Genomic DNA, 17,529 nt, shown 5'->3' on the forward strand with positions numbered 1-17,529 from the left:
TATGCAAGGCACTGGCAAACTATGGGGTGACTATGTTTGGAATACTGTGTACATTTGGTTCCCTTATCTCAAAAGTAATATTCGTTTCCAGGAAATGCAGTGGAAAGGGGCAACTAAAATGACTGAAGATTTGGAGCACCTTCCTACAAGGAAAGGTTAAACTGTTAGAAAGGTTTTTTTCTCCCTTCATAATACTAGAATTAAGGTTAAGGATGGATGGATGGATGGATGTATCAATCTTGCTTTCTTCTGCATTCACATTTTTTACAATCTCAAGTTCTTTCTTTCCCGAATATGAAGAAATGTGCAAATTCTGGTAAAAATGAAACAGAATGGTAACTGCCTCAAAGGCAGATGCTGATACAAGGGGCAGGGGGAGGATAAGATAGGATGACTCAGTGTTACTCCTCCATCCATGGAATGGAATTATCACTGAACATAAAATTCTGCTTAGTGTGGTACTCTCGTGTTTTCCAGGTAGACAGGCTATATTGGCTGGGATGTATGAGAGAAACATAATGGTTGTGTATCTGTTAGTTGCTGATTTATTCTTGCTAAGAAAGCAAAGAGGAAATTTGCAGTTCCTGTAAAAGAGACTGAAGCGTTTGCCTAGAAATAATGGACTATATCTCAGCTCTCAGGGGCACTTCAGGTCTTATTTGCACAGTCAGGAGTTCAGGACAGTTGCTGCTGAGGTTGTTATTTGGAGGTTATCCACCTTTGCCTTCTGTTACAACCTCACTCGAAGGAAGCAAGCCCCAGAAACGGCATGTGGATTCTCCGCGAGTTGTTGCGTTTTAACGCATGTGGCTGGACCTCACTTCAGGTATCCATCATGTGGTCATTTCCCCTGGCTAAGGCCAATAGAGATGAGGCCAGATTATTATTCCCGAGTGCATTTCCTTGCCCCTGGTTTCCTTCGACCTCGGCCTTACCACTAGACGGCCTGGTCAAATCCGTGACTGAAACCTGTGTTAAGACAGTCGCTGTCCTTTTTCCTTTTTGTTGTTGTTCAGTCGTGTCCGACTCTTCGTGACCCCATGGACCATAGCACGCCAGGCCTTCCTGTCCTGCGCTCTCTCCCGGAGCGTGCTCAGGTTCATATTCATTCCTAGTTGCTGTCAAAACGAGTGGAAGCAGCTCTGACTCCCAGGGAGGGGGAAAGCCCCGTGAGGGAGGAGGGGGCAAGTGCCTTGGATGAGCCTGGCCAGGGCTGAGGCAAGCGTGAAATGGAGAGGTTTACAGAGGGCGTTCCAGGGGGAGGAGAAACGCCTGAAGGAAATCATCTCCCGTTCCATCCAGTGTCAGAAATAGCCCCGGGCAAAGAAGTTCCAGACCAGGGAGGGAAGGAGGAAGGAAGAGGGGTGGGGTGGGGAGAAAGAGCAGCAGGAAAAAAAAGGGGTGATGGTGCGTGGGAGGGAGGGAGGGAGGAGGAGAGCCGCGAGCGTCGTGAGGAGAAGAGCTCTAGAAAGCGCGGGGGAAGCGAAAGTCCCGGGAAGGGGAGGCAGCGCCCGGCAGGCCGAGGGGCGCCGCTTTCCTCGTTTGCTTCCTCAGGCATTGGCGCCGCTGGAGGCGGAGGGGCAGAAAGCCCTCTTGAGGGAGCCTCAGAAATTGAGCGCCGAAGCGCCTGGCAAGGGCCGGGTCAGCATGGCAGCGCGGGGACAGCGGCCAGCAGCCGTCTCTTGCCGCGCCTTGTCGCCGCCGCGCCCGCAAGCAGCTCGGGGCAGCAGCCCTTGCGCGCGCCCTGCCCGGAGGAAACTCCGGGGAGCCCCCTGAGCGCCTGCGGCTGTCGAGCTGGCCGGCAGGGGGCCGCCGCGGGCTGCAACCCTCCGGCCCGCGGGCGGGGGGAGCTGAGGAAGGCCGGCGACGCCGCCGGCGGGGCAAAAGCCGCTTCCTCGCCCCCGCCCCCTCGCAGCCTGCCTTGCAGAGCCAAACGCATGGCAAGGCTGAGATGTGGAGCGGGGGTCTCCTTGTGGATTCTTGCGCTGGCCCTTCTCAAGGTGGGTGACAGACACTCGCAAGACGGGGGGGGGCTCAGCGCGGCGCGGTGGGGGGCGAAAGGGGGACTTGCGAGGCAGGACCCGAATCTCCCCTCCTGCTAAACACACCGCCCTTTGCTTTCCCGCTGCTGCTCCTTACATCAGCCTCTTTCCTTGCCTTATATTTGCTCTCAGCATCACCTTACCCAAAGACGGAAGAAGTCCTTCTCCCTGCCCTACCCATATCTCTCCAAGGTTAGTTAACCACTTCAGGTGCATTCCTCAATATTCAGTCAACATCACTTCATACATGCTAATTACTACTTCAGCCCTTGGGCCCTTCAAGATGTTAAAGGGGTGTTGCGTTCTGCGGTTGGGATTGTCTACAGGTGGCGGGTATTCCAGATTAGTTAATACAGAGTACAAGGCATGTCTGTGTTATTTACACTGACACACACACACACACGGAAGTAATTTCCATTTCCATACAGAGGGAGGTATGTCATGTGTTTAAGATTGAAGTGCAAGGATCTAAATTTAGCATGATGGACTTAGGCGAGGGTAAAGAAGAGGCAAAACTTTTACTGATAGATTTCATCTGCTGTTTCTGATCCTTCTCTAGAGTGGTCTAGGAGCTCCAGTAAAATGCACCGTCAACCAGACAGAGTGGAAGGTCTCTAGCCGGTCTGTCTATCTAAAGTGGAACAGTCTGGGCAACCCTTGTAACTTCAGCGTAACCTGCAGCTCCCGCAATGCCTTATACAGGGTTTGCCAGCCCATCCAGAAAGCCAACGGTTCCTATGAGTGTGACTTCAATGGCTTGGAAGCAGGGACTTTGTATTATCTCAAGATTGTCTCTTTGTCTGATGGAGAAACCAGCAATATCACATTGCAAACAGGTATGGATGGCAGGTGCAGGTTTGATGAGGAGGGAAGTTAGGCATGGAGAAAGGATATATTGTTGTCCTATTGTCTCTGATGATAATCACAATAAAGTCAGGATGCTATAAAATGAAAAGAAGTGAAGATTGAGAAGGGCTGGCAATGATAATTCTAAATGCGTTTCAGTATATTCCATATGTAAGTTATCTAAATGTATTTCAATATATTCCATATGTAGGTTAGTGGGTGCAGAACTAATCCTCACCTTACTGTTAATATCAGTTCATAAGGGCAATTTCTCTATGCATAGGTTAAGAACTGTTTTTCATAGCAAGGTGAGCAATGAAATGAATCTCATTAAAAGATGTGGTTTGTAATTTCTGCATTTGAAATGCAGACCTAGAGATTGATTTTTTAAAAACTGCATAATGTTTATTTTGTAAGTGGGCTCACATTTAGAGTTCCTAATTACTTTAGTCATAAACTCTTTAGTATCTGGATACTGACTTTCACAGGATTCTTGCTCATATCTATCGCTGAGTGATTTTCTTTTTTCAAATAATGCAATTACAATAACACTGAAAATGCATACACTATATTTCCGAGAGGAAGAGATCACTTACAAAAACTCATTTAGGCTGCAATCCTGTTCATACTTGCCTTGGAATAAGCCCGATTGAACACAATGGGTCCTATGGTTGAGTAAACATGTATAGGATTGTGAGCTTATTATATAAAGAGCAGGTGATTGTTGTAGTGTTATAAGGAAATGTAATTGCCTTTCACTGTATTTAAATAACCTGCCTATACATGTTTAATATTAACTGACACAAAGTGTTTGTGCAATAATCTGTTATATGGCAATTTTTATCAGTTGTAATCTGTCCACACACATTATTAGGGCACGATCCTATGCATGTTTAGACAGAAACATGCTTGCTGGAGGGATGCTGGGAGTTGTAGTACTTTTTTCTGTATAAAGATGCATAGGATTGCATACTTAAAGTATAATACATCTAGTTTATAGCTGAAGTATATGCAAGCTGAATACTCCAAAGTGACCCTTCTGGACTGTTCCATAAAACATTTTCTTATTGATATATATGTTAAACTCACAACAGAGGCATTATAAATGTAACATTACACAGCTGAGCAAAGTCACCAGTACACTGGTTGTACTAGGGAGTAATTGTTTAGAAATGAAGATAATAAATTGGGAGTTTCTTCTGGCTTGCAGCATCGTATTACTAGTGGAATGACAACTGTTCAAGGTAGAAATTAATAATACACGACATTGTTTTCCACAACACCTGGAATGCTATGTCACTGCAAATATTTTGAATTTGATTTCCATTTGCAGCGCATTTTTCATGCTTCTTGGAAATTGTGTTCTGTAAAAAGACAAGACAACTGAATGAAAAAGTCAAGGCCACAATTTTCATTAATACTCGTATTATAATCTGTTGGAAGCAAAGAATTTATACTGTAAAAACAGATAAATTTTCAGTTTGTCAATGTTTCATAGATTTTCAAAGTAGCATATGATACCAGAGTCCAAAAATGGCTAGTCTTTGATTGCCAAGCATTTGCATCAGATGCATGCATTTGGAAAAGTTAAGCGACTTTAACTAAAAATTCATAAATTCTGTGGATTAACTCAAAAACAACTATGGGGCTATTTGAACATAATGCTAAGTCACCATGGGTTAATTTCCCTCCGGGGCTTAGCGGAGTGTGCCAGGAACCATTTTGAATGTTCAAGCAGTGGCAGCACTCATAGTTTGCCATGTCGTGTGAACCCAGCATCATGGGTTGTTTGAGGGGGTAGACAACCTTCAAATATCCTAGAGCTTGTTTCAGGGTTATTTGAAGGTTGTCCACCCCCTCAAACAATCCATGACACTAAGTTCATATAATATAGCAAACCACAGCAAGCAGGGGCGCCTACAGACACCATGCAAAAGGTTGCCCACAGGCACCATGCAAAAAGGGCACCGAGCACACCACGATAGCCCCTGCAGCTAAATTAAGCCACCATGGGCTGTCATCTCATTCGAACCAGGGCATTGTCTTTAACATAAGGAGGTTTGTGTTAGGATATTCCTTCCAGTACCCCCCCCCCAAACTTGGTATCCTCCAGATGTGTTGGACCACAACATCATCCCCAGACAGCACGGCCAATCACCTTGCTGGCTGGAGATCATCAAGGCTGTAGTCTGACACATCTGGAGGGTACCACATCTGGAAGGCTGTTTCTATACCCAATATCAGGAAATCTTTGTTCTCTTTTTGCTGATACACACACACACACACACCAGTAGAAAGAGAATAAGCTGTAGTTAAAGGCTTGCACTTTCACTAATTTTAATGCGCGCGCACACACACACACACACACACACTTATGGCTTCATTCCATTCTCTTAGCCAATAGTGAATGTGCATATCCTAAAATAATGCTATTTTAACTTGGCTTTTTAAAAGGGTGAATCAGATATTTAGTGATGTTCTAAGAAATTATTGTTTATACTCCTATGTGTTGTGGGATGATATGTAATAAAAAAGTGAGGCTGCAATCCTATACATAGTCTCCTGGGAGTAAGTCTCATTGAACTCAGTGGGGCTTACTTCTGAATAGATCTGTACAAGATTGCACCATAACACATTTTTATATGAGAACAAAGAGTTCATCTAAACTATGTAGACAGACTACATAGTCTGTGATTATTTGTGAAATTTGTGATTTGGCTGCAGTCAATTAATTAAATGATTTGGCTACAGTCAATTAATTATGTGGAAAACCAAAGATAAAAGGCTAACTCCTTGTATTGAGTCTACTTCAAATACATTGCCAGGAAGCAGGATAGAAAATGAAGTAAGAAGTATAACTGATAGAAGCAAAGTAGGATTCTTATTTGAAATCTTTACCGAAAGTAAATAAAAAAATCATTTTACCAAGACTGCCATCTTATTAAAACCTCCAGCCCTGTAGCCAGTCTATGATAAGAGTCCTGTAAAATATCTTCATAGAAATATTTTATTTCTATGATATATCGGTATTGGACAGTCGCCAGTCAAGAACTTTGTAACAATGTAAATGGTTTTTAAAGTGTTTGTTTCCAGCTTGGTCTTTTCAGGCCAGGCACTTCCCAAGCTCATTGTTCCTTTGTTCTAACGGATGTACAGAGGACTGAGTGTTTTGTGTTCTGGGCTAGATAGATTAGATAAAGTCTGAATTTCTGAACTTCGCCTTCTAGGCACGCAACCTTTTAATTTGCTCTAGGAGTTGTATCCCACCTCCAGGTCTTCGTTGGTTTATATATTTATTTAGGGGGCAATCCAGCCAGTCTTAAACACTCTGAAGTCCCATGATTTCAGTGCAAAAGGAGCGAGCTATACATGTACTTAATTCTTCCACTGAAATCAACATAGGTCTTAAAGGGGGCATTTTAGCCTTCTCCATCCCACAGATTCAGGGCAGGTCATAAACAGTTAAAAACACAGAGCCCTTTACCAACTCATACAACTCAGCCCTCATACCACATTACCCCTCTAGTTGCAAATTCCAGAACCATGCTTAGGGCTTTATCAATCATAGACAGAATGTTCATCTGCAGATACTGAAGCACCACTCATCTGCTCCCAATGACCAACCTCTGCCAGAAACCAGCAGCTGCAGTTTCCTGTATTGTCTGGGGCTTCCAAAATGCCAGCATGGGCAGTCCCTGCATTACTGTACTGCATTACAGTAGTCTAGGCACAAAGTAATGAAAGATGAATGAAGTTGCTAGGCACAAAACTGAGAGAAAAGGCAGCTTGACGAGCGATGAAATACAGAAGACAGTACAGGTGTGATCAACTGGCAGGCAAGAGGTAAGGCATCTCGTCTATTAAGTGATTTTTTGCAGCTCCACCCAATTAGGCTATCTATCGGGATGGATAAAGGGGCAACCAATTCTCTCATGTGCTTGATTTTGGCCTGGACCATGCTGTTTCCTGAGTGAGAAAGCACAGCCCAGGCAAAAAACAGAGACTGATGTATTGCTTAAGTCCTGCATATTGCTTCTGCCCATGTAAGGTAAGAGTGCCTAATCACCCTTACACCTTTGCAGAATCACACTCTTATTTCACATAGGTTGGAAGCAGTGCACAAGTCTTTCCCATACACCTTTTTTACTTTGGTGGAACCTTTTCCAGTATATAGTGAGAGCATGCCCTAGAGACCATTAGGTCACACCAACAATTTTTGTGAAGTGCTTCTGGCCAGAGGGGGATCTTCACAACAATGGAATGAGAAGCACATTGGAGTATTATCTGGATTTTCATGGAATCAGCTTTGGTCCGTCAGGGACACATAAAGCAAGATAAGCCAAGTGTACTGTACCTTTAAAATCTAGTTTTCAAGGGTCACACAGTGAACATACTTCCCAGGAGGCAGGGGTGTAGATCTGAATGTCATCAAACTGGCAGGGGCTGCTCAACCAATGGGAGAGGTTTGTTCCTCAGCCCGTGTCCAGGCTCCCCCCTGCTACTACATTATTATGAATGAAGAGCAAGTAATAGGCTCCCCGTGAGAGCATCCCACAACCATTTTGCTGCATTCCAGCAATCCACTGTGGAGTTATTCCTCTCTCCCTTGTTCCCCAGTGTGCACCCTTTTGCCTTGAGAAGCCAGAATCCCTGGTTCTTGAGTGCAGCATCTGTAGGCTCCCCCTGAGAGCATATCCCCACCCCATTTTTGCCCCATTCCAGCAAGCTGTTGCAGAGCTATTGCTTATACACACACACACTCACACACACCTTTCTCCTTCTCTGGGCACTTTCTTCCTGTGCACAATGACAGGCTCCTGAGGCTCCACCAGATTGGAGAAGCAACTTTACATAACATCAGAAAAGTGACTTTACACAATATCAGAGATGTGATTTAACACAACAGTGGAGAAGCAAAGTAATGCAAACATCAGAGAAATGCATCATCACGTAGGCTAATTACTGGCAAAATGGGAGTTTGGGGCAATTCTGAAGGCTGTAAAGGCTCAGTGAGGTCACGGCCAGGTGAAAGACACTCCTGGGCAGGGCTATCATGCCAAAGTAAATGCGGAGGATAGGGGCACGCAGTACCAAAAGCGCGGAGAACCAGAATTAAAGAAATAAAACAGACTAAAAGTAATCTAAGAAAATCCAGCTTTTTCATCCAGAATTCTCCAGGATGGCTGCAGATTGGTCACGACGTCATCTGCCACCAACAACCTCGAAATGCTCCCAATTTGCAACAAATCTCACATGAGGACTGCCCCCAGGTCAGAACAAACATGCCTGTGTAGCATCACTACTTAAGCAAGTTTGCTCAGGGTTTTGTGCTACCATGCCAAAAGCAATGCAAGAGAGTTGTGAACCACTTCCATCCTGATTAACCTCTGACCTGCACGAAGTGGCTCTCTGCAGAGGTTTCTGCAAGAGCATTGAACATCATTTTGGCCTACTATGCCCCTCCAATCTACACTGTGTTCACCCTCAAACTAATGTTTTCCTCTTCCTCCCTAATATGGTACTTGCCCAACTGTGCAATCATTCATATATAGACACACACACACGCATATAATTGAATTCAGTGGGACTTACTCCCAGGTAAGTGTGTATAGGATTACAACCTTAAGCCTTTTTTATGCCTCACTTTCCTTAGGTCATCATCCGTTCCTCTCCTACTCCCCAAACACCTCTTCTATGCTCTTTTCTTGATAGGTACTTGACACTTCTGCACTCTTCTTGATATGTAGTTGACCCCAGTGCATCTCCTCCATGGTTGCTATGGAGAAATATTAAAGCTTTTGTTACTAATACTTAAAAAAAAAAAAAGATTCAGTGAATTATGAGTTTTTGTGCTTTGTTTTGTTTTGGGTACACAGATCCCTTGCCACCTGCAAGATTTGAAATCAAGAAGGAAAAAATTACAGCTACAACCTTGCAGGTCTGGTGGAGCCCACCCTCAGGAAAGGTAGACTGGTATGAGCTACAGTTGCTTGATAACACAAAAAAAGTGGCAGAGATCCAAGTTCCTGGAGGCATTTCACGAAATGAACAAACTTTTGCCAATCTCATCCCTGGCAGCAAATACACCATCTCAATCAATTCAGTTGCTGGAAATAAAAAGAGCACTTCAGCTGATATCAGTGGTTCAACAGGTAGGATTTCTTTGTTTAACCAATTCTATAAAGGATATTATTTAACTTATGTTCCTAATTCCCCATCAAAGCATATGGAGGATACTACGTTGCCAAACTAGAATTATTTAAGCATAGTAGAGCTGTTATAGGGTTCATAACTGAAAATCAGCTATGCAATATCTACCCCCCTGTCGAAATGTTTAAACAGGGCTTTGCACAAGGAGCAGTATTAGGAAGGTTTCCAAAGTGAAGCATCTATACCCAGGGTAAATGTGTAGGACAGCCTCCCCCAACCTGATGTCCTCCAGATGTATTAGACTGCAACTCCCATCATTCCCAGCCAGCATGGCATCAAGTTGAGGAAAGGCTGGGGTAGGACAATATGTCTGTTGTAGAAGGTGCAGAGAAACAGTTAGAGGAAGGCTGCTGTTTGGTCTTCCTGGATGGTCACAAACCTGCCTGAAAGTATATTGATGGCAAATGCAAGGACAACACACAAGAAGGAAACCTGGATTTATCTTGCCTGATTGGCCAGAGTGAGCTGGCAGTGTCCTGTTTGGTCTTCATTTACAAATGAATGTAAAAGGATGGAGGGGTGCTGAAACCCTGATGCAGAGAGAGAGAGAGAAGGTTGGGAACCCATAATATACAGCAAACAATATCTTAGCCTTGTTTGCACATAGGTTTGCTAAACCATGGTTTATTTAGCCGATGGTTTGTTGCCATACCCAGGGTTTGTCTGGCAGACAATTGAACAAAATGTGTGTGCGGGGCGGGGTCATTCCCTGGGTTGATTGTTACCCTCCTTCTTCTCCTTCCCTGTAACCCAAATGCCTTTTCAGCACTGTAGTACTAGAATGTAGAGTGGCTGTGTTTTTTATATCACTGTTGCCCCCCTGCCTCTGTAGCCTGATGAAATAACCCATGAACAACCCACGGTTCTCAGTTTGCACATAATGACATCTCATTGTTTAAATAACCCAGAGTTCACAACCCAGCAACAAACCATGAGTTCTCTTCTTGGGTTGTTCATGGTTAACAAACCATGGTTTGTTAGTGCGGCTGCATTCACACGTCATGACAGAATTAAGCAACCTATACGATGACTTAGCATTATGTGTGAACCAGGAAACTGTGTGTTATCTCATATCATTGGACCAGGAATAAAGCTAACTTGGAGGGGTTACACATCTTTCTTGAGATGGAGAAGTTAATCTATTGTAATTTTGATTTCTTTTCTAAGCATAAATAAATGTTCTGAGTGAAAACTAGATATCTTTATTCAGCAAAATGTGATCCTTATTTTAGGGATTTTTTGTGGTGGTGTTAGCAAATCCTAAATACTTTTAAGAGCCATAGAATTTTATAAACCTTCTCTGTCTTCTCTCTCTCTCTCTCTCTCTCCCCTTAATAGCTCCTTCTCCAGTGGAAAATGTCAAGGTCTTAATCAAGATGGAATCAATCCACGTGTCTTGGTTGCCAGGTGCAGGGAATGTGGATCAATACAGGCTGGTTTTGTTGGATAAAAATGGTCCAGTTCAACAAATAGATCTAGAGAAACACTACTTGTCATGCAATTTTTCAGGACTAACACCAGGATATCTGTATAACCTTACTATCATTACCAAGGCTGAAGGGCTGGAGAACTACAATTTTAGACTAATTAGGACTGGTAAGATTTTGCATTGTCCCTGAAACAGCAAAAAGGTAAAATAAAATAACCAAAGAATTTCAAGGTAAATGAAACATTTTGGCCATAGTTAAACTGCACAGTAACTGCTGCAACCTTTGAGAGAATTGCTACAGCCATTTGAGAGATTTGTCCCCTATATATTAAACTGCAGTACTACATGATATTGTAAGAAATATCTGTGGCTGTCTTGGGAAAGTGTAAAGGGTTGCAGACTTGAGCTGCTTGAGGTTAGTAGGGATTTACTCTAGTTCAGAGTCTCATGTGCAATTCTATGTGCACATGGATACCCAGCATTTATGGGTGCCTAGTCCATGTCAGTAAGGAGAGCAGCTCTCAGCATGCAATAGAATGGACACACATCAGAGATCCATCAGATAACTGCAGCCAGTTATCGGATCAGAGCAACTGAATGTAGCAGGATCAGCACTTGCCATGTTTTAGATAGTTCTGTAGGTATTGCATCACTTGTATGGACTCTAAATTAAGCTACTTTTATTTATCCTTTCTATCGTAGACCCTGTGGGCATGGGCTATATCGCTGAGATGTTTTGTACAGATCCTACTACAGTGTTGCCATTAATGAAGGGTTAAATAGTAATAATCCTTAGTAATAGCTACTATTAGTAATAATAGTAATAGGAATTTTAACTGTTCCCATATAACCTGTCACTGGAGCCTATTTATTGCTATTAAAGCAATAAAAAGCAAGATACCGGTTGAATGGCATTAATTTTTGCCTGGATTTTTAAAAAACATACTCAAATGCACCCTAAATGTCATCTTCTCCAGTGCCGGTATTATTATTTGTTGTTGTTGTTTCTGGACATTCAAAAAGGCTAGCTAACTTGAGGAGAAGTTCAATATTGGGTATGTCATCAGCATTTTGCTCAAAATTCAATTTTATATGCTGCATAAATCCCAGAGCTTGTGATATTTAAAACTGGAACATCTGAAATGTTTTATGGGGTGTTTGAAAAATTATTGATGGAAGAAGGACGCCACTCCCTCAGAAGGCTATGGCCAGAACATATATCTGATATCCTTGATTTCTGGTAAATCCTGCCCACTTATACTATATAGAGCAACGTACAGTATAACAACATTATTTCAGCAGCAGAGCATCATTTCATGAGGAAGTATCCCAGAGAATGTGGTGCAGAAGCCAAGACTCTCTGCAAGCAACAGAGAACCACAAAAACAGGGTTTCAAGCTGATGCCACCGGTAGATTATGTGTATCGCTCGGCACTGAGCCAGTTAGCAAGTAATGCTAAGCCATGGTTTAGTGTTATAAGAACAAGCTGAAGTGAGCATTGGGCTTGTGAGCTCCTTACCTATCCTCTGACACAGCTGCGAGGCGGAGATCAGAAGCTTCCACTTCTGTTTTAGATTAACTACAGGTTAGTCTGTCGTCCAAACCCAGCAAATTGTGATTAGTGGAAAGAAGCTAGCTTCATACATCACAGTTTGAAGATGACTTGTTTCTTTCAACTAACAATAGTTAAGATTATCCACAGTTTTTTGGGTTTGAACAACCTGACAAACCATTAATCAAAAACTGAAGGGAACGCTTCTGAATTTCTCCTCATAACCTCATTGGGAGTTGCATCAGCCTGGCCTGAATCTCAACTAGGGTTGTTCCTGTAACACTAAAGTATGGTTTAGCATTACCCCTGAACCAGCCTCATTGTTGAAGAACATTTTTACACATGAATGTCAGAGCTATTTAGTTAGCTGTCTTGTGATGATCAGCTAGAGAAGACTTAATTCAGATCCTTCACATAAATTCATGTAAATTAGAGATATTTCCAAAGAAGGCAGAATGTTTACTATTCCACCAGTATATGTTCTTCCACTATCCAAATACATCAGTATGGGAGTGTAATGTTTATAATAGAAATTGGGACTATTTCACATACAGTACATTTCTAACATTTAATTTTTCTCCGATTTCCCCCTGTAGTTTTGGAAATTGGACTTTGAAAGCATGATAAACAACCCTGTTAGGGCATTTGAATTTTTTTTCCTTTATACTTCAAGATATAATTGACTAAGTAAAGAGATTCAAAATGTTCTTGGATGTCAATAATTCTAATGACACATATTCAGCAACAGTTTGGGTTTTCAGCAATTATAATGTCTGCAAATCTGCAGAATTCATGTGACTCAGAAAAAGCTGGTTCTCTGTAGAATCTGCAGGTCATACTTATAGAAATCCAAATTCATTTAATCTGTTGTGGATTTTTCCAACCTCCCTATTCATGGCTGCTTGTTAGCTGACAGCCACTGATTTGCCTCTTTACCGTTGCTATAATGACTATTTCCCTCTCTTCTATTCTTCCTCAAATGGTTCTAGCCAATCAGATCATGTACTAGACATGGTGATGTCAAAATACCATTTCACCATCAGTTTTGGCTATTGGCTTATGTCAGTAAGGGGAAGTTAAGCCCATTTAGATTGAAGGCAGCGTTTCCTATTCACGTGACATGAGCAATCCTAGCCAGTCAGGCAAATGAACACTTTTGCAGCCCTTTTAGAAATATTTCTGAATAAACACTAAAAGGGGGAATTCTTTCAAGGTTCTGATAAACATTGTTGTGCTAAGCCCTACTTTTTATTACTGTTTTGAACACTGATAGCAGAATTGTTCCCAATATTTTGTCTACTCAGCAGATATATTTCTTACTTTTTTAATATTATTAGCCCCAGCAAAAGTCTTAGATTTGATGGTAGCTAATGATGGCAGCTTGAATACATTAAAAGTATCATGGAAGAGGCCTCCAGGGAATCTTGATTTCTACAATGTCACCTTGATTCATCTTGGGTCTATTAAAGAAAGGAAAACTTTACAGCCGCAAGCCACAGAAACATATTTTGACACGCTAATTTCAGGATGTCTTTATCACGTTAATGTCAACACAGTCAGTGGTGAATTCTTTACCGAAATGACAGCATATGGAAGGACAGGTATGTTTCTAGCTTTGGTAGAAACTTTCTTTTTGGTAGAAACTTTCCAATCTGAAGTACTTTGATCTTTAGTGTCCGTTACCTTCTTTGCAGTCAATACTATGGGTTGGAAACAGACTTAGTCATACTTAGAGTAGACTTATTGAAATCATTGGGACTTAAGTTAGTCGTGACTAACTTTGATTTCAGTGGGCCTACACTAAGTATGACTAAGTCTGAATCTAGGCCTATGAGAAAAGATAACCTTTTGGTTTCAGTGCAATATGTAAAAGCAGTACTCATTTGGAATAGCCACTACAGGCCAGTCTGTAGACAGCAGACATCTTGACACAAGTCCCTGCTTTAGGCTTTGGTGGTCAGTGAGGACTGATCATGATGTTACCTGAGCAAATACATGGACGTGTATATCATACATTTACTGAGATAACTGTAATGTGGAGTTGAGGTGCTTGTAGGGGAGGATTGTTGGTAGGAAGGACGTTAAAGCCATTCACATCCATCAGTTCTCACTGCAAATGCTCCTCTCTCCAGCCATTCTTCCCCAAGCCAGATTCACTGGTTCTTTATCAGGCATTAAAATGCATTTTGAGTACATGCACATCTAACCTAGCAGTATTACATCAGAACAAAAATAGGAATTTATTGAATAGATGGATTTTAATTGAATTGCACACTTGTGAACCAATTATTTCATCCATAGTGTAAAGCAGTCTTCTGTTTCACCATGCATTGTTGAAATTCTGTGTTTCAGTTCCGCAGAAAGTTTCAGAACTGAAAGCAGACAGCATGGGTTCGTTAAGATCTCTGAAAGTGAGCTGGCTGCCCCCTACTGGAGACTGGGACAAGTATTGTATTGTGCTGTTCGACCACTCTAAAGTATTGCTGAATACTACAGTGCAGAAAGACAAAAGGGAATATATTATCAAGGATTTAGCACTCATTCCAGGAAGGCAGTATGAAGTGGCAGTTACTGTAGAAAGTGGAGGCTTGCAGAACACAGCACGCTGCAAAGGCAGAACAGGTGAGCAGACCTTTTATTCTAGACAGAAGGAAACAGAAAAACTACAAAGAGATTGTTTTTGGGGTGATTAAATGACGTTATATGATGCAACGGCCCTAATAAAATGCTTTTGGTGTGAATTGTAGTGATAGATATTCTAACTTTGGCTCTATTCACATGAACGAAAATAAACAGCATTTAGTATATCTGTAAAGATCATTCAGGAGTAGGTGGGTTAATTCTTTACTGGCCTCAGAGTTCTTATCATCATATAGGTATGGCCTTACACATTAATAGGAAGCCATCGTACCAGGTTAGACATTCTCTCCATCTAGCTCAGTATTGTTTACTCCAACTGGCTACAGCTCTCTAGCATCTTGGGCATCTTCTACAGCAGCCATCCCCAGCCTGGTGCCCTCCAGATGTGTTGCCCAGTAGCTTGACATACTTGCTGTTATACATTGTGTATTGAATATTCACTTGTGATCTATGAGGAATAACCAGTACCGAAGTAAATAACAGTGTAAATGGTATTTGAGGAGGGAGACCACAAGTATATACAAGCCATTTCTGTATAGTCCAATATTTGTCAAGCAAAAGGATATTTGACATGTTAACTTCAGTATTTTTCTAGCATCATATTTTTACATTTAGATACCACTAACCTGTCATGTCTTAGCCCTCTCAATGTAGCTCCCTACTAATATAATGTTCTAGACAAATTGTTAGGTACCAAAATGAAAAGGCTGGATCCGCCAACAAAATAACTGTTGGACGGCATGTTGTAGTATCACATACTGTATAGATAGGCTGCCAGATCAGCAGTTCCTAGGAGACTGCTTCCACATCCCTTCCAGAAAGACCTCTGCAGCAATGGTCAGCCAGTTTGCCTGCCCTTTGTCTGCAGAAGCAAGGGGAAGGACACTACAGGCCAGAGGATGCCATACAGATTGACAAAACAATCTGAACACCCAGATCTAGCTTCCTGGAGTGGGGCAGGATTAGGTGGAAGAAGTACCCCTCAACCACAGAGGCCCCCATCATACTCACAGAGTTCCACAGGTGTGAGTCTACTGCAGATCGTCTTTCTGCTAGCAATAGCCAATGGAAGACCCTTAAACAAGGCTCTCAGGGTGTGGAGTGAAGGCAGCCTTATCCTGAGGAACTCCAATATGAGAACCCTCCCCTATGCCAGCCTGAGCTGGTATAGGAACATTCCCTACTATTATAACCATTGAAAGGGGATTTAAAACACACACATACACACACACACACACTCACTCACTCTACCAGTAGAGAAAATAGGTCTTTGGATGGGCAGTCCGAAAGTCACTTCTGTATGCATTGTTATGCACTCCCCAGTTCCCAAGCAGTGACATGTTCCAGTGTGGCTTCCTTTGGAGGTAAGAGCACTGGAGACCTTGGTGTTTTTTGTAGGTTTTGATTTATTTTCAAATATGCAGGTAGAACATAAGCAGCATGTGCACTCCTACCAGCCAGTACATCTGCTCCCTCACATCAGATATCCAGCAAGAGGCACCCAAAACACCAACATGCTCCCAGCCTTCAGCTCATAGCTCTCTGCTTCTCACTCTCTCTGCCCAAATGTTGCTGCTGCTGCTGCTTCTTTGAATCTGCTTCCTCCGCCTCCCCCCCCTTGCACATACACCTTTGCGCGCGCACACATACATAACGCTTTACACCAGCCTCTCCCCTAAGCCCCTGATATTTCCCAGCCTTTTAGCTCCCATTGGGGAAACAGAAACCATCCATCTTGGGCCATTAACAAGCAACTCCTTAACAATAAAAGCAAAAACAATGAAGTGTCTTGTGCACTTCTTTATGGCATATGCTTTCATAAAGTACAGTTCACTTCATCAGATGTTTTATCCAAGTTGGCTAGCCTGGAGGGGATCTTGGTTGGAGGGTATTCTACTGAAGCCCATGGAACTTTATTCATGAATATGGTAGCGGTTCCTTCACCACATGACCTGAGATGCAGTGGCTTGTTTACATTTAAACTTCCAGCACTCTGCTCTACATGAAAATCAGAATGGTTTTCTCTGTAGTGGCAAAAGCTGCATCATATTAAGACTGACAAAAGACAACAGCTGTTTATTATTACCACTGAAGGAAGCATATACAACAAAGCGTTCAAATAGGAAATATTTCTTCACTGTAGGAACAGTTAGAAAATGGAATAGATTTCCCAGAGATGCTGTGCAATTTCCTCTAAAGGGTCTTAAGAAATTGGGTAGGCATTTGTGAATTTATTGCATGGAGTTGTTCAGGGTAACCCTCTGAGGATCCTTCCAAATCTTTGATTCTCTGAGTTCTATGTCAAATGTTAACAGAACATAATTCTCCCTAATGCCTCTATGTTCTTCAATCTTGCTTTGAATTTTACTCTCTAAAAACAGCATTAAATAGAGAGCCGTGGTGAAGCAGTATAAGTAACGTATTAATTTATACTTGCCTCTTATGCAATAGTTAAACTAGAGGAGGGCAACATTTGTCATAGAAGATCAATTAATTTATTTTTAATTAATTAATTATTAATTAATTAATAATGTTGGGAGACAAATGTCTCCCAACACCTATTCATGCTTATTTAGGCAAGAGGTCTAGAATTAACTTTTTATTATTATCTGAAAACTGGGTTTCTTGTCTTTTCGACAAGACACTGTGTACTGCATAAGACAGCCCTGGAGACCAACCATATATGGTCTATTAAATGGAAGTCACCCATCCCTGGAATAAGCTATTGCTGTGTGCAGCAAGCCAAGTATTCCAAATTTACAAAAAGGAAGGGAGTAGCCTCAAAAACAATGGATAGGAGGGTGTATAA

The 17,529-nt window shown here is 42.2% G+C and overlaps 1 protein-coding gene across 2 annotated transcripts in view; it reads left to right on the plus strand.

The window, feature by feature from the left end:
- PTPRB (protein tyrosine phosphatase receptor type B) overlaps positions 1 to 17,529 on the plus strand; it is a 106,310-nt gene that overhangs the window by 23,919 nt on the left and 64,862 nt on the right. Inside the window, exons 1-6 of one of the 2 annotated variants that reach the window (XM_084810495.1) lie at positions 1,566 to 2,000; positions 2,602 to 2,878; positions 8,765 to 9,040; positions 10,437 to 10,694; positions 13,418 to 13,681; positions 14,433 to 14,702. In XM_084810495.1, coding sequence (XP_084666621.1) covers positions 1,938 to 2,000; positions 2,602 to 2,878; positions 8,765 to 9,040; positions 10,437 to 10,694; positions 13,418 to 13,681; positions 14,433 to 14,702 — 1,408 coding nt within the window. In that variant the 5' untranslated portion in view covers positions 1,566 to 1,937. Of the gene's footprint in view, positions 1 to 1,565; positions 2,001 to 2,601; positions 2,879 to 8,764; positions 9,041 to 10,436; positions 10,695 to 13,417; positions 13,682 to 14,432; positions 14,703 to 17,529 lie in introns of those variants that run through there. The other variant, XM_084810494.1, reaches the window with a different exon arrangement.

Source organism: Heloderma suspectum, chromosome 7 (assembly GCF_057233095.1).
Source record: "Heloderma suspectum isolate Gila_16-S chromosome 7, 16-S_ref, whole genome shotgun sequence".
NCBI lineage: Eukaryota > Metazoa > Chordata > Lepidosauria > Squamata > Helodermatidae > Heloderma > Heloderma suspectum.